The sequence below is a fragment of the Rhinatrema bivittatum genome, chromosome 3 (genome assembly GCF_901001135.1).
Source record: "Rhinatrema bivittatum chromosome 3, aRhiBiv1.1, whole genome shotgun sequence".
In the NCBI taxonomy this organism is placed as follows: domain Eukaryota; kingdom Metazoa; phylum Chordata; class Amphibia; order Gymnophiona; family Rhinatrematidae; genus Rhinatrema; species Rhinatrema bivittatum.
In genome coordinates this window covers 35555301-35581459 of record NC_042617.1, presented here as the reverse complement: position 1 = coordinate 35581459, position 26159 = coordinate 35555301, and the positions used below count along the sequence as shown (strand labels likewise).

The 26159-nt window shown below is 45.0% G+C and overlaps 1 protein-coding gene across 1 annotated transcript in view; it reads right to left on the bottom strand.

Moving 5' to 3' along the window:
* The window catches only part of TP53BP2 (tumor protein p53 binding protein 2), a 132814-nt gene that overhangs the window by 19827 nt on the left and 86828 nt on the right, over positions 1 to 26159 (bottom strand). Inside the window, exons 11-14 of the mRNA XM_029593100.1 lie at positions 19095 to 19237; positions 9355 to 9835; positions 6604 to 7394; positions 2056 to 2193 (exon numbers count right to left, since the gene is read on the bottom strand). Coding sequence (XP_029448960.1) covers positions 2056 to 2193; positions 6604 to 7394; positions 9355 to 9835; positions 19095 to 19237 — 1553 coding nt within the window. The remainder of the gene's footprint in view (positions 1 to 2055; positions 2194 to 6603; positions 7395 to 9354; positions 9836 to 19094; positions 19238 to 26159) is intronic.

The window sequence follows — 26159 nt, the reverse complement described above, 5'->3', positions numbered from 1 at the left end:
CAATTCCTTGATAAAGTTGGCAAAGGAAAGGTCCTCAGGAGGAGAGTGCAGTCTTTCCTCTGGAGGAGAAAGCTCTGAGAGTAAATCCTTTGATGTAGAAGCATCTGTATCCACATCCTCCCATGGGTTATAGGGAGTCTCATGTCGAGATCCAGAAGGAGAGAGAATGTCCAAAACTGGAGGCCACGTGGGCCTCGAGGGAGGATCCGATGGAATTGATGGCACTGAGGGGAACGGTGGACCTTTAAGGTCCCAAGAGCCCTGATGGACCAGGAAGCAGTTCCGACATCAATGGACCTGGAGCTGGAGACTAACTGGAAGTAGTGTAGTTATCCTCCAAGGAGCCCGGAATGTGTATCAGGAGCTGCGGAGGTCTCGATGGCCGACTTGGTGCCGATGGAACGGGCTGCGTCGGAAAAGCACCGATGAGGGTATCATGTTGGTCCAGTAGCGGTGCAAACATCGATGGTTCCGGGGTCGCTGCCGGTATGGGGGCCAGCATTGCTGGCGGTTGTAGATTCCGGAAGGCATCGATGACTGCCTGGCGGACAAGGATGTCCAGTTCCTCCCTGAAAGCTGGTTTGGATAGCGCAGCTACAGGGGGAGGCAGGCTAGGCGTTACTGGCTCTTCCACGGGAGTCTGTGGAGGCACAGTACCCGGCACAGATGTCTGTGGGGTCTCGGGTGCAGAGGAGGATGGGGGATCCTCTGCCCCGTCCCTCTTTGAAGGCGGCTCGATGGCCATCGATGTTGCTGCAATGTCTGTGCTGGCACCGGGAATGGAATCACTTCGGTGCCGGTAGCGATGTTTCCCTGGCACAGAGGATATTGCTACTGATGCCCTGGATGGCGTTTGTGACTGTCACAGTTTCCCTGTTGTTCCCGGTGAGGCTTGTCGGTGGAAGGACCCTTAGTCGCCAGCGATGAATGTGCAGAGGTTGATGGGAGTTAATCTTGATTTGAAGAGAGTCTCCATCTTATCCAGATGGGCGTGTCTACCTTTTGGAGTCATTTGGGCACATTCGGGACACCGATGGACATCGTGCGACGCGCCCAGGCACAGAACACACAGTGTGAGGGTCCGTGATGGACATTGCTCATGGACCCTCCATGAACGATGGGCACTTTCTAAATCCGGTCACCATGATAAAAAGGGCACGAAAACAGTCGGTGGCCTGAGGGAACAGAGTGGTGAGGTGGCAGGAACAGACTGGAGACATGGGAAAGTACTCACAGAGTGTTGGAGGGACACGCAGCATGATGGGAGACCCGTTAGAGAACTTTTAAGAAGTAAAACTTCAAGTTTTTCCGTGAGGAAAAAAAGGTGAGAAATATCACAGAGCTCCTAACCCACGAGGCAAACTGCAGCGCGGAAAAAAAAAAGACTGAAGGGAGACCCCTGTGGCTACAAGGATTATGGCATGCTGGGCATGCTCAGTGTGCCAATCAAAGTTCTAGAAACTTTGAAAGAAGTGTTCTGTGACAGGGCTCCGTCTGATGATGTCACCCACATGTGAGGACTACCATCCTGCTTGTCCTGGGAGAATGTCAGTTAAACTTTCTCTGTCCCCATCTGCTGGAAGGGAGGAATAAACCCAGGAGTCTGAACTGATCTGGGTACATACAGGGAACCAGGATTAAAAAGAAATGTTATTAAAGCAACCATGTCACAAAATATCCCATCCACTCCTTTCAGCCAAGTATTTATAAAAACTGACTTAGTTCTAAATCTCCCCCTCTATCCCCCTTCCAGACACAAATTATAAGATTACTAGCCTCTCTCACAACACTAGGACCAGCTTCTGAATCAGAGATCAGAAGGCAGCAGGAGAAATCAATAGAAATTACTCCCAGGTGGGAAAATAATAAGCAAGGATCCAGAGAGAGCAGTCCTTGTATCTCACTTGCTATGGATGCCAAGTTTCCTTACCAACCCCTCTAAGCATGACACAGCAATGGAACAAAGCCTTTGGCCTAAGAATTTTCAAACAATTCTTTGTAATGAGCTTTCTATAAATATTTGTGACCCCAAAATTTGTAGAATATTTATCCTACCTCATAAATGATTCTCTGCACAAGGTCGAATTCACCTTCCAAAGACGAATCTAAGAGCAAAGCAAGCGGGTTGAATTTTACTCTCATTCCATGGCCAATCCTTTCAGAGCCATTCTTTCGCAGGTTAGTCCTCTTGCCCTGAGAAAAAAAATAAGTGACAGATCATAGGTGGGAATGCAGGGGAGAATTTTCATTCTTAGTCAGAAAGGGATAACAGCAGAAAAATTAAACTAATGCAAAAAGATGACACAAGTAGGTGTACTTTTAAACAATATAATATCCTTGTGGAAAAGACACTTTTGCCAGAAGTTAGCAGGAAAAGCCATTTTTGGAAACTTATGGGCAACATCTAAAACCTGACAGATTTTATTGTAAAATGGATACTTCAAAAAAAAATAAAAAATTTTTTTTAGTATTTTCCTCCACATTGGCTAGCTGTCAACTATTTCCATTAAGTTTTCCTTTCATGTGAGGCAGTGAGTGGCTATGCAACTTCAATTTACCAGCAACAGTAATGCACTGTATTGTGATTCAAATTCAAAACAGTGGTAAAAAAATGATTTGCTACAAGGAATTGTGCAACAATGCATTGGTATTACTGAATTCTCACTGCCATCTTTAAGTCAGCAAAGAGCTGAAAAATCTTTAGATTTAGAAATTATTAAAGCAAAAGGATTCCTCAATGCACCAAGAGAAGTCAAAGTGCTCAATGCAATTGATGTGTCGAGCAAATACTTTGGTGTACATCCTGTCCAACTCCACACCTTGAAGATCACGGATGAGAGTACAGGGGGGTTGGTGTCATAGGAAAGTGGTTATCTTTCATGACTCTATGAAGACCTGCACGTCGTCATCTGTGCCCAGTAGGCTGACTTCACTTCCATACACTGCTGGTTTGAATGGCATGGAACCCCCTGCATCTCCTGATTCTTCAAGCTACTGCTTCAAAGCCTCTACTCAAGGCTCAGTACTGACCTTCAGTTCCTTGTTTGAGCGCTCAAGCCAAGGTGTGGGGGGATAGATTTCTCCTGTGCCTTTCCTTGGTTTAACCATCCACAGAAATTGAGGGCCTTTTTTGTTTGGCCTGTTCAGAGGTCACTGCAGCTCCATAGTCTTCGCGTTCAGCCTTCAACATCAGCTTTGAGGAATTACACTTTAGTTCACCATGAAGAAAAGCTCAAAGTCCAAACCTCTCTAGGTAACATTTCAGCTTAAATGTCATAGCTGGAGTCATACTGGTCAAAGGGCAGGGCTTAGCAAAATTTGCAAAAAGAGAAATGGAAAATGTTTACCTCAGGGAGTGAACCAACTGGCTCCACAGGAAAAAAAAAAACAAAACTGTGAGGGTCCTTGTGTGATGTCCATGAAGTGGAACAATCCTGCAAATGCTCAGTAGAGCTCTGAAAATTCTAGAAGCTAAATCAGTGCTTCTAACCAGGATGCTGTCTGATGACATCACCCACCTCTGAGGACTCTCACTCCTGCTTGTCATCCCTCTGGGGGGGGGGGGGGGGGGGAGGAAATAAAGAAATTGCATCCACTGAGCTCAGCAGACAAAAAGAAACTGAGAGGACTCGAAGGGTGGCTGCAGCTTGGGAATTACCATGCATTGGCACAGAAAGGTTTATCTTTCCAGAGAGCACTGGAAGATTCTGTTTGGGGGCTGAGCATGGTCACATGACCCAACTGGGTGACTTTGCTGAAAATGGTGCTTTTCTTCATGGAATAACATTTAAAAGTTATTAAAAAGTTGGCCTCAAAGCAATACAAAGATTTGATGAATCCTACTAAAAGGATGGCAAAAACAAAATAGGAAATAATCCAGAATCTTTGGTTAGTTATCAAAAGCAGCAGCACTTATTTTCAGTTTTCTACCCATGAGCCTGCAAGCTAATTTTTGCAAGGGAACTCCCTGGGGAATTTCCCTTTGAAATTGCATCAGTGCGCACATAGGGGTAGATTTTTTTTAAAAAGTACGCTGGATTTTATAAGATACACGCGTAGCCGCGCGTATCTTATAAAATCCTGGATCGGCGCGCGCAAGGCTGCCGATTTTGGGCAGCCGGCGCGCGCTAAGCCGCGCAGCCGGCCTCGGAGGGAACTTTCTTTTGCCCTCCCCTCACCTTCCCCTCCCTTCCCCTACCTAACCCACCCCCCCCCGGCCCTATCTAAAACCCCCCCCCCTACCTTTATCCATGGATTTACGCCTCCCAGAGGTGTAAATCCTCCCGCCGTGTCGTTCGGCCCCGCCCCCGACACGCCCCCTAAAAAAAACCCCCGGGACTTATGCGCGTCCCGGGGCTCTGCGCGCGCCGGCGGCCTATGCAAAATAGGCGCGCCGGCGCCTTGCTCGCGTAAATCCACCCGGATTTACGCGAGCAGGGCTTTTAAAATCCGCCCGATACAGCTGCCCTACAATTTCAGATGAAATTAAAGTGTGTCCTTTTCCTCTCTTGTTTTAACCTTGCCCCCTTTTCCCCCACGCATATACTTTTAATCGGCATTAGGGGAGAGGCCAGCTTTCACAAGACATTGTTACATGGGTAAACACGTTTACCGGCATAGAAATTGTTCCCCAGGGGAGATCCAAGACGTGTTCTGCCTCGCTCTCTTGTTCCGCATTTCTTATCGTTTGAATAATTTCCTTATGAAAGAGAAGGGCCAGAGAGAGGCTGTTATTGGATTCTTCAGTTGGAACGATTCGGGGCCCGATGGACGCTCACCTTCTCAGAGGAGCAGCAATACCGGATGAGGCGTCGCTGGAGGGACGCCGTGGAGTCTAGGAAATAGCCGGCGCCCTCCCTGACTCATTACCTCTCTCTCCGGAAGACAGAACAGGCCCCGGAAACCCCGCAGCCAGTCGGATAGCTACCCTTTGAACACCCGGAGTCTCTTCTGGGGCATATCGAGAAGGAGGAAGTGCCGAGAGCCGGTGCTGGAGACAGCCCCAGGAGGACGGTGCTTCCAGATACTGCTTGGTCGGAGGTTAATTTACCCGATGGAGGAGAGAAACGAGTGCTGGATGAGATCACTTCATGGCAAGTGGTTTGAAGTGAGAGAGGAGGATCTTCAGGGCCTATGTCCCAAATTAACACCTTTGGTAAGGCTATTTGGATGGCAATTGAAACTATGAATAACAACATGGTAGTTCAATTTAAACCTGTTGTAAGGAAAATTGCCCAGACCGTTACAATGTAAAATATAAAAGAGAAAATTTTAGATAATAAAAAGGAAGTAATACAATTAAAATCTGAGATGGGAGAAATGAAAAAGTTAAATCAAGGCAAGTTTAAAGATAATTTATATATATTGCAGAAACTTGAAAATATGGAAAATTATCAAAGGAGTAAAAATCTAAGACTGATCAATTTTCCCAAAAGAATGTCGGTAACACCTACAGAAATGTGGACAAAGTTTGTCCTTGAAATCTTGAAAATACCTCAAGCTGCTCTTCCCCTATTATCAAAAATCTATTACCTCCCTACAAGGAAAAAGATTCAAATAGAAGGTAAAGAACCACAATTAACTCCTCTGAATATCTCGGCAATCTTGGAGTCATCAGTGGAGGAAGAGGCCTTACCAGCAACTTTAATAATAACCTTTCTTTTAGACTCTGATAGGGACTGGGTCCTTAGGCAGTATTTTTGTAACAAGATGGAGTTATTCTGTGGTTTGAAGGTATTAATTTTTCCAGATTATGCAAAGGAGACACAGACCAGGAGGAAACAATTTCTTGAGTTAAGAGAGGGAGTGGTTCAAATTGGAGCCCAATTTTTTTTTTAAAGTTTCCCTGTAAATGTCTCATAAAATTCAGAGATGTATCTTATACCTTTTTTCAACCATAGCAGTTAAAGAAATGTATAAACGATAGAATTAATGCCTTGCCAGAGGATGGCTCAGAAATAGCACCTGTGTAAACCTCCTTTAAGGGTAAAAATAAAATGTTCTAAGTAAATGTAATATTACCCGCCTCCTATCTAATGCTTTCTATCTTTGAGGTGGTATATGTTAATATTCATTTCCTATTGTAAAATGTCTCCTGTGAGGATCTCCCTGGTTAAGTGAGGGCTGGATAATAGTGAGACAGTAATAATTTGTTTCTTATATATGGTTTCGTGGTTGATATTCTTGAACTTATTTCACTAATTTTTTCCTTGAATGTTTGCAAATTTTTGTAACATTTGAAAATTTAATAAAGAGAAAATTAAAAAATTGTTCCCCATAATACACAAAATCCAATTCACTAATACAGCAGGAGTAGGTTTCTTCGATGTTGTGTTAAAGATGGGGTTAAGACAGATGCAACTTGTGGAACAGTACCCTGTAGGTGGCTCTGGAAATCAGGCCAGCTGGGCTGCTTTGCTAGCCTGTCTTATTTCTAAAGAACTCCCCATCATTTTGTACCAAAGGGAAAAGCTCTCAATTGAATAAGGCCCCAGGTAATTTTACATACTTACAAGACCTGACTATAATATATATTACTGCAGCAGGTACACGTCCTCAACTAGCACAAGCTGAAAAGATATGCTTACTGACAGCAATACTTACAGGGGGCAGGGAAAATTGTCCGGTGATTTCTGGGGGCCGCATACTGAAGGAGTCCTCTCCCAGGTTCTCCGGCTCTCCTGAGGATGGGTATGGAGGAGGTGGGTAGGGCGGGTACTCTTCCAGGTAAATATCTAGTGGCACAGCCGCCTCAGGATTCTCCTCCTCTACAGGAGACGGCAGCAGATTCCCGGGGATGCCCTCTGGTACACAGTCTGGGCCCAGCAAAGATGACGGCATCTCAATGTCCTCTGTGCCCGAGTTCTCAGCTTCTCCTGTGGAGATAAGCTCTGGAGTAGGAGGGGATACTTCTATTTCTACGCTAGCTTCTCTCTCAGATTCTGGGCCTTGGGCAAACTGGGTTTCTGGTGGGCTCTCAGGAGCAACAGTCAAAGTGGTTTGTTTAGGAGCACAGATGGTCTCCATGGCAGCGAGGGTGGTCCTCTGGTATAAAAGTTTCTGAATATTTGGCCCATTCGGACCTTCTGGTTCTGTAATAGAGCTCCGTTTCTTCAATGGCCTTGGAGCATTCGATAACTTCTTTCTCAGTGCCTCTAGATCAGCATCACTCTGGTTTCGGTAAGGATTGGATAAGAAAGGCAGCAGTTTGGTAGGGCTGAGTGGTCGAGGGATTCGTTCTGCCTCTTGGTTTTCCTGGGTACAGGCTATGGTCTCTGTTTCAGGTTCAAAGCTGCCTTGGCCACATATGTAGATGTTCTCTGCATGCTGGATGGACTGCCCCTGCTGATGATTTTGTACACCAGTCCCAGAAATCACAGGCTTGCCATACATTGCTAACAATAATTTAGAAAGAAAAGAAGAAAAAATTGTTTTACATGATTTAACATCAACACTGGTATTTGTCTGATCTCTCAAAATTCATGGGTATTCTAGCAAACTGGAATCTTTGGTGGTGATTATTTTAATACTAAACCTTTTGTATTAAAATTATATTAAACACGAGGACCCTGATATTTAAAAGTGACTTATAGTCTGTCTTATCTGGCTAAGGGCTGGCTGCTAAATATATGGCTACATTCAGCAGCCACCAGGTAGCCAGATAAGTCGCTTATTTAGCTAAATAGATAGCCAGGTAAGTTGTGGGCGGATCGGGGCGGCACTACTTATCCAGTTATCTTAGCCAGATAAGTGGCAATATTCATACTTATCCAGTTAAGCTAATTGGTTAAGTTAAATCTGCCATAGAGCAGTTCTAATTTAGCTGGATATAACTTAGCTGGATATAACTTACCTGGCTAAGAAGCGCTAAATATGGGGATGTTCAGCAGCATAGCTGTGCTGCTGAATATGCCATGTAAATTAGCCAGCTTAATCTTATCCAGTTAACTTACCTAAAAAGATTACATTGAATACTGAGGCCATGATGTATCTAAGTTTTTAATAAAACAGAATTTGTGGTAAAGAGGTGTGCTGAAAAACGGACACTTTTAGTGCCATCACTCATAATAAAAATAAAGTACATGAGAATTTGTTTGGTGACAGACCTAGGTTCTGTTCCAAGGCCAGAGGCAAATATTAAAACAGGATTTACAGCTCCCGTTGCAGGAGTGAAAGAACAAAAACCCATAAAAGTCTAAGGAAAGTTAAGCAAGTCAGTTCTCTTGGATCATTTTAAATGAAATGCAGCAGGAAAGTGTCTTATTGATTCTGTAGTGTTAAAGAGGGGCTTAAGAATAGGACCAGCCCTCAGAGCAATCTAGAAGTCCTTTTTTGATTCTCTTCTAACCAACTGGGGATGCTTTGCTAGGGTTTTGTTTCTTTAGGTAATCTTCTTACATACTTATAAGACCTCTCATTATAACCTACATAACAGCACAGATTGATTAATGTAATTAACAGTGGAAAACAAGCAAACAAAATCAGTAGTACTAATTTTGCTGACAGTAGATTAAGTCACCTGCTTTATAAATATTACAAGCTGAATGACCAATGCCAAAAAATTCCCAGTATTTATAAGCAAACAACTGTATCTCATGCATATATCCACATATGAAGTTGGCATGGCCAGGTTAAGGTAGGGACTAGGGAGAGTAGGGGGTGGGATGCCAGCAGGGCAATTGCCCAGGGCCCCCTTGACAAAGTTGAATGATGTCACTGAGGGGGAGTTTCAGAGCACCTGGTACTGCCATGGGTCCCAGTGTGCAACAACTGGTTTATCATTAATAATGTGACCTTTTGGAATTATAGTTAGTTCTTCTGATTTTTAGTTAAAATCAAAAAACCCTGATAAAACACCCCCCAAAAGAGGAAATTGAGTTTTTCGGTTTTAACTGGAACCCTACCACCACAAAAATAGGTCTACCTTTTGGTGCTAAAATAATGTCATCCAGCTGCTGCGAGCAGTGGCCAGATGATGTCAGAGTGGGCCAGCAAGGAGCCCAAGCACTCCCAGCCTAAGAGGAGGATCATGGGAGCAACAGGCTGTCAGGGAACCTTGACAGCCAGAGTTATGAGCAGGGAAGGAAGAGGGAGTAAACAGGGGAGGGGAGTGCCTGCCACCCATCAGCCACCACTCATTAGCCACATACACATACCACGCAACAGAGCATGTAAAATGGATTTACGCCCTTTTAAACTGAATCCATCTTAAAAAAAAAAAAAAAAGCACCAAAAATTTTAATTTACACCATGAAAACACTAACATACACCAATTCTTGGTGCCCCACAAACCCCCTAATTGCATGAAAAATAATCCCCTAGAATCAAAAGGCTGGTTAGCCGTAGAACTCTTACCACTTGGTGCCCGGGTTTGTGCCCTAGTTAAGGCACTCTGTACTGCATGCTGAAAGTTTTTCCCAGGAGTCTGCTGCTGTGTGTACATGGAATAGATAGAGCTGGCTGCAACCATCTTCGGTTTCCGGAAGGGCTGCAGTGGAGGCTCTTTAGATGGCTGCGGGGTGAAAGGCCGTACCGTTGCAGCAGGTGGGTTGTCTAGTTTGGAGGGTAAAGGCACAGTTTGGTCCTGGCTGGTAGAAGAAGTGCCAGGACGTAAAGCGATTCTGTGCTGGATCTGCTGAGAGGAGTGAGGCTGCTGCACAACTGTTTTCTGCTTGTTGCCCAAAGACACAACAGCTACTGGTGGTTTCTGTGCATTGGTATCAGACTTGGCATCTGATGTGGGCTGCTGGTTGGCTTGTCCAAAATAAGGCAGGTTAACTTGTTTCGGTTTTGTAGGGACCGGTGGTGGCACTTTTGTTACAATTTTATTGGTAGTCTACAAGATAAAAAGAAAGCACATTTAAAAGTTAGGCAGAGTTGCTTACCTTTAACAGATGTTCTCCGAGGACAGCAGGATGTCAGTCCTCATATGTGGGTGACATCATCTGATGCAGCTGTGTAGTGCACACAATTCATATAGAAACAGATAAACTGCAAAGGGTTAAATTGTTTGAACCAGGGATGGGCTGTGTTTAAAAAATGCTTGATCACAGAGAACAAAAGGATTAATGCAAAGTCTGGAAAAGTGTGCACTTCCTGTGTAAGCTGTGACCACATGGCTATGTACACTAGAGATGTGCATTTGTTTTTCCAGAATTAGGCAATTTCAATGAAATTGTCTAATCCGGCATAGTTCAGGGGGGGAACCGAAAAATGAATAGAATTTTTCCGAAATTTCGTAAAAATTTGTTTTTTGGGTTAGTGCGCACTAACGAGTCAAAGTAGGTTAGTGCGCACTAATGGGACTTAGTGCGCACTAACCCGAAAATCGGGGAGCCCCTGGAACCCCCCCCCCCCCCCGAACCGCGGGAAAAATGAAATTTCCCGCAGGGCTCCCGAAAACGAAGCCCGAAATGATTTAAAAAACGATGCACATCTCTAATGTAAACAGATACCAATGCTGCTTTTAAAATACTTAATGCAAAGCAATGTATGTCAAGCTGCTGTGAGCTTGTTTACATTAATTAGAGCCAATACCCTGCTACTTTGAAACAAGCATGGCGGGGAATGGCAGCGTGCTATCCAATACAGGCATTGTATTGCTTTTAAAAAATACATTCTAATGCTGTAAACAAAAGTGGGCAGAAGAGTGAAAACATGTTTTCATACTTCTATGATCATATACATAGTTGAAAAAAAAAAAAAGAGTAAACTGTGAATAACTGTTCCAGAGGAGTTAAAGATGGCGATTGAAGACAGATGGAGGGGACAAATGCCAGACTGGAAAAGGAGACATGTCATTGCGTGTCACAACCAAGAGGGGAAGACCAGGGACAGTGGCACAAAGGAATTGTAATGGGAGAAGGACAGAATGCCAAGACCAGAATTACACGCCCAGCATGTATAAAGGCTGAAGACAACTGACAAATTAAGTGCAGACTGGTCATGGAAACTGAAGACACAGCTGGTGGGGTGAAACACTTCCCAGCCTGCAATCAGGGCCAGTGGAAGCACTAGGTGAACTAGGCGATCGCCTAGGGTGCCACAGGTTATGGGGCGACCCAGCAGCCACCTACTGCTTCCATCGGACCTGCTCAGAATTGTGAAAACATTTTGTTCCAATTCCCAACACTGGTGGCAGCTGCAGGACCTAGGCCAGCAATTCTCAACCGGTGTATCGCATCACACCAGTGTGTCGCCACGCACCGGCAGGTGTGTCGCATGCTACTCGCAGCCGGCGGGGCCAAAGAAAAGAAGACCGTCGCTGCTAGCCGCCGCCAGAGACTAGGCCGGCGGGCCGAAGATGAGCTGTTCAGCTGGGGGCCTTTGTGTGTGAGACATGGGAAGGTGCTTCTGTGTGTGTGTGGTGTATATGTGAGTCAGGGAAGGTGCTTGTGTGTGTCAATGTGTGTGTGTGTGAGAGAGATTGAGCTTGTTTTTGGCTGACTGTGGCTGTGAGAGAGGGGGCATGTGTGTGATTGAGAACATGTGTGTAAGAGAGAGCGAGAGCATTGTTCTGATTGAGATAGACTGGCCAGAGAGATAACATGTGTATGTTTGAGAAAGACTGATCAGGGAGATGATGGATGTGTGTGCTTGTGTGTGGGAGAGAAAGAGAGAGAGACTGGTTGGGGAGATGATTGGTGTGCGAGAAACAGAAACTGGTCCTAAGGGTGTGAGTGGTGTGTGTGAAAGAAAGAAGAGACTGGTTGTAGTCCCTAAGGAAGAGGACTGTGAGGACAGCTTCAGCAGCTACTGCTGCTTCTGGTGTGGTCTGCAAGGGAAAGGAGTAGGAGAACTGCTGGAAAGGGTAAGCAAAGGTGGCTTTTTAAGTTCATTTTTCTTGATTGACTACCATTTTAATTATTGGGTAGTATGTGATGTGTCTGCTGTTTTGAAATATTTTATTGGTGTTTGAAGAATTTTTAATAATTTTTAAGAGTTTTTAATTGTTAGATGTTCTGTTCATCAGCTATTTTGAAACATTTTTTCATATAGTTTTACAATTATTTCTGTGTGGGAATCTATAAACTTGGCTTTTTCTGTTTTCCTAATGGGAGGGGTATTGGTGTTTACGGCCTGGTTTAATATTTGTAGTGTTGCCTTTCTATAGAGGTAGGGTTGTTCTATTTGAGTGCTTGCCATAATGCAGGTGTAACTTTGTGTGGATTAATTTGTGTGCATTATTGTAGATCCTGGGACTTTGTTAAGTGCTATATTTGTTTCCATTTCTCCAGGCTTGCGCTCTGCATGCAGAGCGGCTTTTTTGGGATTTTCATTCCAGTTTGTCTCTATATTTGTAATTTGTGGTCTTTCTGTACTTGGTGAAGGTCGATCTTGTATGTATGTCCAAGATGAGATATTTAACTAGGAAGTAGGCACATAAAATACCTCATTTTATTTGTTGTGTTTTCTCAATTGGACATGCATTGGTAGTGAACTGCTGTCTTTTTATAAGTAGGGCTATTGCGCCTGGTAGTAGAGGGAGTTTGTGTTGCTGTTATTGAGATAACACCAGAATATCATTTTTGTATGGTGAGTTGTACGGGGAATGTTCTAGTTCTGCTTTATACCCATTACTGAGGGTCGGGGGTGGGGATGGAGTTAGCCCTGTGACTGTCATGTGTTCAGTGTATCTCGCATATGAGGACCATCTATCAGGTGTGTCCCGACAGGAAAAAAGGTTGAGAACCACTGACCTAGGCAACTGGACCTCTTTTCTAGCCCTTGAGAACCAAAAGAGGAAGTGTGTCATGGGCCCACACGGGCAGGAAGAAGGATGCCCAATCGTCGTAGCTGGAAGAAGTGGCCAGAAGAAAAGACAGGGTCAATTGCAGCATCAGCCGGGCCGCACGGCAGGAGAGAGGCAGCGATCAGCCGGGCCATGCGGCAGGAGAGAGGCACCAATCAGCCAGGCTGCACCGCAGGAGAGAGGCAGGATTGGCTGGGCGTGCTGCAGAAAAGAGGCAGCATCTTTGCTAAACAAGGAAGACAGTGGAGGCCTCCTGATGCCATGGACGTCCAAGAAGAAAGCTGCTGCCTACACCTAGGATGGAGTAAAAAATATATATGCATGTGTATATGAGAGTATATGGGGGGGGGAAATAAATAGAGTGTGTTTGTGAGAGAGCATGTGAGGGGTGAGAGTGAGTGTGTGTATGAATATGTTTGAGTAAGCGAGTATGAATATGTGAGAGAGAGGAGAAAGTCTTTGATGGCAGCCACCGCCTCTCATTAATCCATGACAAGCTCAGACTGAAAATCAAAAGTCCCCAGCTATGCATTGTGGGATATTTTTTATCCTTATTTTAATTGACTAGTGTTTGTGTGTTTGCTGTTTTGAAATATTTTATTGGTAAAGCTTTCAAAATTTGCATGAGTCTTTAATTATTGGATATTCTATTCATCAGCTGTTTTGAAATTATTTTATTAGTATGATTTTATAATTATGATTTATATATCTTGATTTGATTACTTCATGAGGAATAGTAATTTTTGTTTTTCCATTGTTGCACTGCATAGAGTTTGGGTGTTGCGTTTTACAGTTCAGTTTTTGTCTGCACATTTCTATTTATACTTTATGTGGCTTTATTCTGTATTTGGTGAGGGTTTGTGTTCTGCATGCAAAGACTGAGATGAAGCATTCTTTTAGCATGTGGTTTCTCTGTAGGGATCTGTAGTAGCTTGGCCTGTTCTGTTTTCCTGATAGGAGGTGTATTGGTATTTTAGATTCTGGTGTAATATTTATGGCATTCTTTTTCATAGGTAGGGTTGTTATTCTTTTGAGTGTTGGCAGATAGTACTGTGTTGATATGGGAGGACCATGCTGAAATATATCACAATAGGTATGATGCCATATGAATTCCAAGATGCAAAGTTTTCTTGCTGGCATCACAACAATGCATGAAATTATCACAACATGTATATTAATTTTACCTCAGCATGTCATTTTTTATGTAAAATATGTTATAAATGCATAATTTAAAATTGTGTGTGGGGGGAGGGGGCGCCAGGCTACAAAGGTTTGTCTAGGGTGCCTAATACCCTGGCAGCGGCCCTGCCTGCAGTTACTCCATTTGCTTAGAGATCCTGTCTGCAGTTAACTCTTCGACTGCCTAGAGACTCTGCCTGCAGAGATCGCCTACTAGAGCTGATTTTCTCAGGGAAGTAATTTGCCACCAATTGTACATAGCTTAGCTCTCTATTCAATGTTCTTTATTACCATTTGTATTTTAGGTTATGCTCTAATGTAATTATTTTATTATTGCTAGAAGAAATATATTATCTTATAGCTAAGAGAAAATATAACCACTTTTACCTATAATTACCATCTCTGAATATTATTGCAATTAATATAGGAATATAACAGGAAATGGGGGGAGGGTAGATGAATGCCTGGTCAGTTCTTAAAGCTGATCATTTAGAGAGTTGCAAGAGCATACACAGGAACCTCCAAGATTGGGCAAAACGTGAGGTATCTTCAAACCCATGCATAAAACAGCAGCCTAGTCTGGAACTTTTATGTCAGTTTCTAAAACTTTGACTGTGTCTCACTGAGCTTGCAACTATACCATGCGGGGGCCCTTCAGTCTTGTTCTTTAGCATTATAAGGAGAAGACAATTCCAAGGGGAGGTGGGCAGGTTTTGTGAGAACTGACATCCCGTTGTCCTCTGAAAACAGATGCTACTGGTAAACATGACATGTTGGATGGCAGTCCTCGCTTTTGGGGAATCCCTAGCTAGACTGCCCTGAAAGAAAAACGGGGAACAAAAATCACAATGGGCACAACGAACCTTTTTTGTTGGCATAAAGCCTTTTTTGGTTTTTTTTTTATATCTTATCTATGAAATGCAGCCTGAAACAAAACTAACAAGCCCTAAGAGAGTAGATTTGGGTTCTACACCTCAGATTCTGCAGGATAGACTAGTGAAACCAGTCTGTCACATCAGGAGTCCTTGTCCAAACAATAATGTGATGTGAATGTGTGGCGAGAACACCACAGTTGCAGCTTGGCAGATGTCTTCCATGGGGACTGATAGCAAGTGAGCCACTGATGCTGCCATGACATGGACAGAGTGAGCTTTGACAGGCCCACCAGATTCAGGCCCGTCTGGGCCTAACAAAAGGAGATGCAATCTGTTAGCCAACTGGATTAAGTCGTTTGGCAACAGCAATCCCCAGTTAAGACGATTGATTTGTCAAGATGGAATCCTGACACTATCTTAGGCAAGAACTTATGATGGGTGCGCAGAACCACTCTATTATGAAGAAACTTGGTATGAAGTGGGTAAGTTACTAGAGCCTGAAGCTCACTGACCCTGTGTGCTGAAGCAACCAACAAAAATATGACCTTCCAGGTCAAGTTCTTCAGGTGAGCAGTGGCTTTCATCAATTGGGACAGAACACACAGATGTCAAGACATGGCTAGAGGCCTGATGGGAGGTTTCAAATGAAACAGGCCCCATGCAAACCAGGCACCTAAAGGCTGTACAGAGATGGGTCTACCTTCTACATGTTGATGATAGGTGTGAATTGCACTAAGGTGAAATCTTAATGAATTGGTCTTCAGACCTGACTTGGATAAATGTAGAAGGTAATCAAATTTTGAGTGTGGAACAGAAGAAAGGATCTAGGGCCTTCTGCTCACACCCCAAGGGAAACTTCCTCCATTTTAGCCCACAGGACTTTCTAGTGGAAGAATAAATTAGTTCTTATCTGATAATTTCTTTTTATTGAGTCCAGTCAGACCAGTCCAGATGAATGGGATATGCTCACTACTGGATGAAGACAGATCAACAGGTTCCTTGACATCACCCTTTATATTCATCCATTCAGCCTGCCAGTATTACTTGTAATAAGCTAACTTTGGAAAACTAATCCCCTCATTTCATTCCTTTTCTTTAAACCAGAACTAAACTAGGAAAAACACGGAAAGCAAAAACAATTACAGCTCTGAAAATACCTGCTTTGAACGAACATCACAGATTACATCTCTCTTTCTGCAATCTGAACATACTGATGTGAGTTTGGAGGCATAGAGAGGGTCCTAGACTGGTCTGAGCAGACTCAAGGAAAGAAAATTGTCAGGCAAGAACTAATTTCTCCTCCTTCAGCTAGTCAGATCAGTCCAGATAAATGGATGTGCCCAAACTATTCCTGAACAGGGTGGACACTACCAAACCTGTTCTCAACACCGCCAAGGTAAATGAAACCTCCTGTCTAGCAGACACACCCAAATGATAAGGTCTTGATAAAATGTAGAGAAGGTCAAGTTGCTGCTTTACAAATCTCCAGTGAACAAACCAATCACAACTCTGCCCATGAAATTGCCCGAGTCTTACTGGTATATGCTCTAATCTGTCTACCACTCTAATCTAATCTACCACTATTTACATATATCACTGCAATGATTTCCTTAATCCAACATGCTACTGAAGCCTCGGCAGCTGCCTCATCCTTCCAAATTCTTCTATTCAAAACAGATAAGGCTTACTGAAAGCATTAGTGACCTCGAGATATCTCAGAAGAACTCTTTGCATCCAAACAGTGAAGTAGTCTGTATTCTGCTAAATCCACGTTTACTGAACAAAGGCAGGCAGCCTGATTTAAATGAAAGGTATAAGTACTTTCAGAAGAAATTAAGGTACCACATGAATCCTGACAATATCCTTTGTGAACACCAAAAAAGGTTCCCTGCAAGCAGCACCTGTAACTCAGATATCCTTCTGGTTGGTGTCTTCCTTTGATGTCATGGTCATGCATAGACACCACTAGATGTCATACAATGTCCCCAGTAAAATAAGGGAGGCAAAAAAATGAATTTGATGGCCACAGGTGATTGATGCCTGTCGAACACCAATGATGAACAGACATGGCACCAAGATGGTAATGAAAAGTGTGATTTTTTTCTAAGTCATCTAGGGAACTACAAAGATGAAACAAGACTGTGGGGCCCCGCAAAGAACAATCCTGCAACAAATTACTTCCGAGAACAGGAGAAACAGGACTGTGAGGAACCATGACTGGTGGGCTTCGTGGAAAAGGAGAGACTAAAGGGGCCTCTACCTGGATGCTTGGTGTAGTAGCCTGCTGGGCATAGTCAAAGTTCTAGAAATAAATGTATGTCAAAGTTCTGGGCTGGTCTGCATCAGATGACATCAGCCATACATGAGGGCTGCCATTCCTGCTTGTCCCTGGAGAATTACTTTTCTAGGTTTAGTATGAAAAGCAATGTTTTTATTCATATTTTGGTTTAGGCAAAATACAACTACAAGTTACTGATCACAACATTTGGTATGTGCCAGAGCAAGATATCAAGTGTGCGGACAGCTGAAAGGCACAGTCTAACACAGAAAGAGTACTATCACCAATGTTGGAAATATTCCTCCAGGAATTACACACCAGGGACGAGATGCACTCGCTATGTACTTCCACCATTGGCCCCACCATTAATTTTTGGGAGGGAGAGAAGGGCAGCAGCAAAAGGAGTGCATAGTAAGTACATTTCTTTTCCCTATCATGTGCACATTCCTGCCCCTAACCCCCACATGCACCCTACATCTTAAGACCATGCCATACTGGACTGTTGCTAGTAATAGAAGTGGCTATTTCCTAAGTCAACTTAATTAATAGCAGGTAATGGACTTTTCCTCTAAGAACTTATCCAAAAATCTTTACCTCTTCTTTCCCCCATCCCCATACTTATCACACTCCTTCCCTCCCCACTACAGGCAGCACCTGAGGAAGGGGAAACAGACTCTAAACTAAACACTGCAGGCTGCAGCAAGGGCACAGAAAGAAGTGATCAATCAGGCCTAGATTAACAATTTTTTCCCATCCTACTCCATGAGTCTCTGCTTCCCTTGCCCCCAACTCCCAACCCCCCAAGATGCTACATCTTTCCCTCATCTTTCTGCTCCTGGGCTTGTCTCACTTCTTCAGTAGTAGCTGTGGTCAAAGACAGAATCAAGTGAAGCCTGTGAGCTAGTACATGCTCTCAGGCCCTGCCCCTACACAGGTTCCCTAACAAGAAATCCACATGGAAGAGGGGCTACAACCACCACATGGCCTGAAAGAGCATGCCAGCTCACAGAATCCATTTTGTCCGATTGCAACTGTCTTCTCCCCTGCCACTGCATCTAAGTTTACCTGCCCAGCCAGGCAATCAGATGTTTGTTAGCATAAAACCGCTCACTGGCTGATGGACAAGGCAGGTCAGGAAGGAGTCAGCTGGTACAGAGCCAGTAAGAGTTTCTTGCCCCTCAGCCCGTCCCCCCAAAGCAGCCCCTCTCTGTCCACGAAGACAACACTGCCTCACCTGCTGAAAAAATGGCAAGCAGGCAAATGGATATTTCAAACCCTGACAATCAATCACTTCAGGCATAAGCCAGGAGGCAATTAAGCTGAAGTACATGCACTACAGTAGGCCGGGGAGAGGAAACGTAAGTGACTTTAGGTCTCAACATGCAGCAAATTTAGTAATAGAACCTTGGTCTTCAGGTCTCAAAGCTCTGTGCTGTATTACAGGGGTGCTCAAACCTGTCCGAAAGACCTCCCCCAGTCAGTCGGGTTTTCAGGATATCCCTAATGAATATGCATGAGAAATATTTGCACATATAGGAGGTAGTACCTGCAGATAAATCTCATGCATATTTACTAGGGATATCCTGAAACTCTGACTGACTGGGGGGGGGGGGGGGCCCTTAAGACTGGTTTAAGCACCTCTGCTCTATTAAACCACACTACCATGGCACGAGTAGTTCTCATTACAGGCGTAGGATTGTCTTTTCTCAATAGCAAATTCCAGTTAATTCACAACTATTCCCCTTCTATGGCTGCTCACTTAGCACTAACCACCCTTTTGTAGCCACCACCCAATTCAGCATCATCCCTTCTTCTATAGGTTCCCCCTCATTCCTGCAATTCTTGGAAGCATCCCTCCTCTCTTAGCCCCTTTCCCCCAACACTCAGCATCACTCCTCTTCCTCCTACAGTCTCTTAGACTGCCCTACTCCACCTACAACAGCCTGTACAAATCCCCTTTCATACAAGTCCATTCTGATTACAAAGTGATTCCGGTCCTCTTCCAAAATACCTGAGCATCTTGCAGGAGGTCTTCGCTACTTTGATTTTTCCTTAATGTGCCAAAATTTGGAAGTCCAGTGGACTGATCCACTGAATCCAACATGGAAAAAGGGCGGATTTTCTTCTCTCTCAATGATACTTCAACATCACCAGCTGGAAGACAAAAAAGCAGAACTGAAAAAAGTTCACTCACTGGAAGCATCAGGGATCAGTGGCTATGAATAGAAAGTGCAGAGTTCTTGTATCTACCTCTTGATCCTAGAGAAAACCATAGTTTCTATCTGCTGACACATTTTGAAGGACCAACACCACGCTATGAAGCTTCAAATGTGAAGATAAACTTTTCTGGTTACAAAAGCTTGTGCACCACATCTTTTTTGTTGGTTCTTTAAAGGGTTATGAAGACATGGATGAATAAAAAGGGCATCAGCTTCTATACAAACATTTGTTTCATCTTTTAATCTGAGAGATTCACACATGACTTAGTGGTGGTAAAGTCGAGGTAGTTCCTGAACATTTGTTCCTATAAAACTCTGCCAGCGCATTCCAATATCAACCATCACCACTGAGATTCCAGCCCCTTTTTTTCCTGAGACAATTATAATCAGATTTTATTTTACTTTTCTTATGTACCGATAGAGCTAATGGCTTTTTAAAAAACTTTTTATTTATAAATTTGAAACATGATAAAAAGCGATAAAATGCTTTTAAAATTTGTGTTATGTTTTTATGTATTAATTTTGAATCTATATGACTATGAATTGTGATGCTTTCAAACAAATTTGTTGGTATGAATGCAGAATACAAGCATCTGTAAATAAACTGCATACAGCAACTAACTAGGGTAATACAAATAGCTACAGTAAGATTAAAAGCAAAACAAAAACCTCACAAAACCCCAGTAAACATTATAAAAGAAACACCATAGAGGGAGGAGAGAAAAAAATGGGACGATATGAAATAGCAATAACATGAAAAGCCTTCTCATTTATATATAGATCACTGAGAAAATCTATATGGTGCTGGAGAACATGTTATAACTCTATAGGTGTCCAAAAAGATTTCAATTGCTCAGGAGCAAAGAAAACCATTTTTAAATTTTACAATATACTTACACAGATCTCTTATCAGACATGAACTATCAATATCAAGTACACCCTGCCTCAAAACCAAAATCCCTTTCCTTCTCTCCTGCATTTTAGATAAGTCCAGATAAATCCTTTCAATTTATCATACTACCTTGGCAGAGGAGAAGCAATGAGAAAAAAAAAGGCAAGTTTGCATATTTGTAACAAAGTTCTTTGTAAAGAAATGGAGAAATTACTTACCTGATAATTTGGTTTTCCTTAGTGTAGACAGATGGACTCAGGACCAATGGGTATAGTGTACTCCTGATAGCAGTTGGAGACAGATCAGATTTCAATCTGACGTCAGCCCGAGTACATATACCCCTGCAGGAAGTGCAGCTCTTCAGTATTCTCCTCGAAAAGCATTGTGGATATATATATATATATATATATATATATGACTGAATAATTTGAATAACTTGATTAACTTTATAACTTGGATAACTTTATAACTTGATTAACTTTATTCATTTGAACTGGTTGAATTGGTTATAGCTGGAGACCGCCAGTGCCCTCAACCGAGAAATGTCGACACCCGGTAGGATGGGTGTCCTAGCTGAAGGAAAGCATGGCTTACCCGTGAATCACTCGCTCTCGGGGATGTCCCCCTAGAATTCCATGAGTAACAGCAGCCGTGGGTGGGATGCTGAGTCCATCTGCCTACACTAAGGAAAACGAAATTATCAGGTAAGTAATTTCTCCATTTCCTAGCGTGTAGCAGATGGACTCAGGACCAATGGGATGTATAAAAGGTACTCCTGAACCAGGTGGGAGGCTGCCCGTGACCCACTTAGTACTGCCCTTGCAAATGCTGTGTCCTCCCGAGCCTGAACATCCAGGCGGTAAAACCTGGAGAAGGTGTGGATGGAGGACCAAGTCGCCACCTGGCAGATCTCAGTGGGTGACAGCATCTTGGTTTCCACCCAGGACACTGCCTAGGCTCTAGTAGAATGGGTCTTGACTTGTAAAGGCGGTGGCTTGCCTGCTTTTACATAGGCTGCCTTGATGACTTCTTTGATCCAGCGGGCTATGGTTGCTCGCGAGGCCGCTTCCCCTTGCTTCTTCCCGCTGTGAAGGACGAACAGATAGTCCATCTTTCGTACGGATTCTGACCTTTCCAGGTATCGGACTAGGAGTCTGCTGACATTGAGATGACGTAGGCTGCGAGACTCTTCCAAATTCTTATGCTCATCTGGCGAAGGTAGTGAGATGGTAGTGAGATACCACTTTGGGGAAGAATGATGGAACTGTGCGTAACTGGATGGTTCCCGGGGTGAGTCTGAGGAACGGCTCCTAGCAGGACAGCGCTTGTAGCTCGGATATACAACAGGCCGAACAGACTGCCACCAGGAAGGCTGTCTTCAATGTTAATAATCGGAGAGACAGGCCGCGAAGAGGTTCCAAAGAGGCACTGGCCACTTTAGGGATGGTCGGATCTGCTTGACTCCTTTCAGGAAGCGGGAGACATCCAGGTGAGAGGCTATGCTGCCTCTCACTCTTGGTTCAGTAGCATGACAATGCGGCCACCTGTACCTTGATGGAGTTGAGATACAATCCCTTCTGTAGACCGTTCTGCAGGAATTCCAAAATCGCAGGAATTTTGACTGAGCGTGGAACGATGTCGCGGTCCTCACACCAGGCTTCGAATACTCTCCAAATCCTTATGTATATTAGGGATGTGGAGAACTTGAGTGCTCGGAGCAGGGTGTCAATTACTGCCCCCGAGTATCCGCTCTTCCTCAGGCGAGTCCTCTCAATGGCCAGACCGTAAGAGAATCGAGCTGGATCCTCGTGGAGGATCGGTCCTTGTTGGAGAAGGTCTCTGTGTGGAGGTAGCGGGAGGGGGCTCCCTGTCAGCAGCCTTCGCATGTCTGCATACCACGATCTTCTTGGCCAGTCCGGGGCCACTAGGAGTACTGGTCCCCTTTAGTGTTCTATCTTGTGGATGATTGCGCCCAATAGGGGCCTCTGCGGGAAGGTGTATAACAGAATCTCCTGTGGCCAGGTCTAGGGTATTGATTCCCTGGGACTAGGGTTCCCGCCTACGGCTGAAGAAGCTGGGCACTTGGGCGTTGGACCGGTTTGCCAGGAGGTCCATGGTTGTGTTCCCCAACGATTTACTATCAATTAGAATGCTGTGATCAACAGCCTCCATTCTCTTGGGTCTATACTTTCTCTGCTGAGGTAATCTGCAGCGACGACATCTTTCCCCGCGATGTGGACGGCCAAGATCTCTTGAAGGTTCGCTTCCGCCCATGACATTAGTGGGTCTATTTCCAGAGACACCTGTTGGCTTCTGGTTCCTCCCTGACGGTTGATGTAGGCCACTGTTGTGGTGTTGTCAGACATTACTCTGACTGATTTGTCTCGTAGTCTGTGACCGAACCGTAGGCAGGCTAGTCTGACTGCCCGGGCCTCTAGGCGATTGATGTTCCACCCCGACTCTTCTTTGTTCCATTGCCCCTGGGCGGTTAGCTCCTGGCAGTGTGCTCCCCATCCTCATAGGCTGGCGTCCGTGGTGACCAGAATCCAGGATGGTGAGCATAGTCTCACTCCCTGGCTCAGGTGGCTTTCTTGTAGCCACCATCGTAGTTGGGTCCGAACTTTGTCTGGGAGCTGAAGACATACGGTGTAGTTCTGGGACAGCGGATTCCATCGTGATAGTAGTGAGCGCTGTAGGGGTCTCATGTGAGCTCTTGCCCATGGCATTACTTCCAGTGTGGATGCCATGAGGCCGAGGACCTGTAGGTAGTCCCATTCCGTGGGGTGAAGTTCACTCAACAGGGTTCACAACTGGGTCATCAATTTCGATCTGCTTGTCGGTGTCAGGATGACCTTGTCTTGTCTGGTGTCGAACCGGACTCCCAAGTATTCTAGGGATTGGGAGGGCTGCAGACAGCTATTGTTTGTGTTGACCACCCACCTGAGGCTCTCCAGTAGAGTTTTGACTCTGTTGGTCGCCTGGTGGCTTTCCTCTGGGGATTTCGCACTGATCAGCCAATTGTCTAGATAAGGGTGTACGAGGATTCCTTCCTTCCTCAGTGTTGCTGCCACTACCACCATGATCTTGGTGAACGTCTGGGGTGCTGTGGCTAACCTGAATGGTAGTGCCCGGAACTGGTAGTGACTGTTCAGGATCATGAAGCGCAGAAAACGCTGATGCTCTTGATGGATCGGAATGTGTAGGTAGGCTTCCAACAGGTCCAGGGATGTAAGGAACTCTCCCAGTTGTATCGCCCTTATTACAGAGTGTAGGGTTTCCATGTGGAAGCGAGGAATCTTCAAGTGGCGGTTGACAGACTTGAGGTCCAGGATGGGCCTGAATGTTCTTTCTTGGGAACAATAAAATAGATGGAATAATGTCCAGTATTTATTTGTTGTGTGGGCACCAGTGTTATAGCCTCTAATGCTAACAATCTGGTCAGTGTAGCTTCCACTGCCATCCTCTTGGAAGGGTCGTGGCAGGGGGATTCCACAAACTTGTCTGAATGGAGGTGGTGGAAATCCAGGTAATATCCCTCTCGAATGATGGCTAGGACCCACTTGTACGAAGTTGTCTCAACCCATCTTTGGTAGAATAGGGCAAGTCTGCCCCCTATGCTTCTTCCTTTGGACGGGTAGGCTGATTTTCATTGTGGGGTGTGGCTAGGGCATGGGCCCAAGCTGGCTCCCCTTTTGTTGAGCTTGTTCAGAAAAGACTGGCTCCGGCCTGCGGGGCGGGCCGCTTGATATGTGCTTCTGTATGGGTTGAAGCGCTGTGATCCTCTGCCCCTGGAAGTTCGGGGAAGGGTCGCTGGTTTCTCTTATTCCTGTCCTCCGGTAGCTGCAGCAGTGGGGATTCGCCCCATTTGTTGGCTAGTTTCTCTAGTTCGCTTCCAAACAGGAGGGTTCCCTTGAAGGGCATCCTTGTGAGTCTCGTTTTGGAAGATGTGTTGGCCGACCAGCTTCAGAGCCAGAGTTGTCTTCTGGCTGCCACAGCTGATGACACTCCTTAGCTGCAGTGCGAACCAGGTTAGAAGCGGCATCCGTGAGGAATGATACTGCTGGTTCCAGGGCTTCCCCAAGAGTGAGTGTTGTTCCTGGTCTGTGATAAGCAGGCGCGTGTCACCATGGCACAGCAGGCCGCGATCTGTAGGGACACAGCGGAGACGTCAAGTCTGTTTGAGGATGGATTCCAGACGTCTGTCTTGAGCATCCTTGAGTGCTGCTCCTCCCCTCCACTGGGATAGTAGTGCGCTTCGAAACTGCGCAGACCATGGCGTCCACTTTCGGACATGCCAGGAGATCTTTGGCAGCTGGGTCCAGAGGGTACATGGCTGCCAGGGCACACCCCCCTTTGAATGTAGTCTCCAGGGATTCCATTCCAGGTCAATTAGCTGCTGGATGACTTGTAATAGTTGGAAACGACGGGAGGTCTGATGGAGTCCCTCTAGTAGGGGATTCGTCTTAGGTTCCCCCGAGGAACTTGTGCCCGGGATAGCAAACTCTTTCAAGCTTTGTGTGACCAGGTCTGGAAGCTCGTCCTTGGTGAAGAAGCGCCTCATGGTTCGTTGTGACTCTATCCCCGGAGGGAGCTCCCCTTCCTCCAGGAGTTCTGATTCCTCATCCGAGTTGTCCGTGTCCCCGAAGGTGGGGCTTCTGGGCACTGGAATCGCTTCCCTGGGCATAGAGGGTCCCGGGATGTTGAGGTCCACTGGCGGAGATTGTGGCCGTATTATCGGAGGCCCCGGTTGCATGTGATGAAGGTATGCAGGCCTTTGAAGAATTCCACCCAGGAGATAGATGCTGGGTCTAAATTAAGAGGCGCTGTGTCCCTGGGAAGCCCCGTTTGAGGGAGGGTCCCGCTGGGAGACGCTAGGTCCGGCATACTGTTCAAGAAGCTGGAACCCAGTATCGGCTGGGGATGGCCATGGGCTGTATCCCCCAGGGCCTCCATGCACTGTATACTCAGGGCTGTGGCCTCCTCATGCTGTGCAGCTCTAATGTGGCATGCTGGGCAAAGGCCCTGAGCTTCTTTTCTGGTGGTGCCATGGCTTGTGCGCGTAAAATACAGTTATGCGCTCCAGTGCGTAGGATTGGTACGCGCACAGATCAAAGTTATGCGCCCGACACAGAAAGCGCGTGGCTGTGCGCGTCGCTTGTGCGCATGACGTTGTGCACACGGATCGGGGCGGCGAACAGATTAACATAAGAACATGCCATACTGGGTCAGACCAAGGGTCCATCAAGCCCAGCATACTGTTTCCAACAGTGGCCAATCCAGGCCATAAGAACCTGGCAAGTACCCAAAAACCAAGTCTATTCCATGTTACCGTTGCTAGTAATAGCAGTGGCTATTTTCTAAGTCAACTTAATTAATAGCAGGTAATGGACTTCTCCTCCAAGAACTTATCCAATCCTTTTTTAAACACAGCTATACTAACTGCACTAACCACATCCTCTGGCAACAAATTCCAGAGTTTAATTGTGCATTGAGTAAAAAAGAACTTTCTCCGATTAATTTTAAATGTGCCACATGCTAACTTCATGGAGTGCCCCCTAGTCTTTCTATTATCCAAAAGAATAAATAACCGATTCATATCTACCCGTTCTAGACCTCTCATGATTTTAAACACCTCTATCATATCCCCCCCCTCAGCCGTCTCGTCTCCAAGCTGAAAAGTCCTAACCTCTTTAGTTTTTCCTCATAGGGGAGCTGTTCCATTCCCCTTATTTTGGTAGCCCTTCTCTGTACCTTCTCCTTCGCAATTATATCTTTTTTGAGATGCGGCAACCAGAATTGTACACAGTATTCAAGGTGCAGTCTCACCGTGGAGCAATACAGAGGCATTATGACATTTTGTTTCATTCACCATTCCCTTTCTAATAATTCCCAACATTGTTTGCTTTTTTGACTGCCGCAGCACACTCAACCGTCGATTTCAATGTGTTATCCACTATGACGCCTA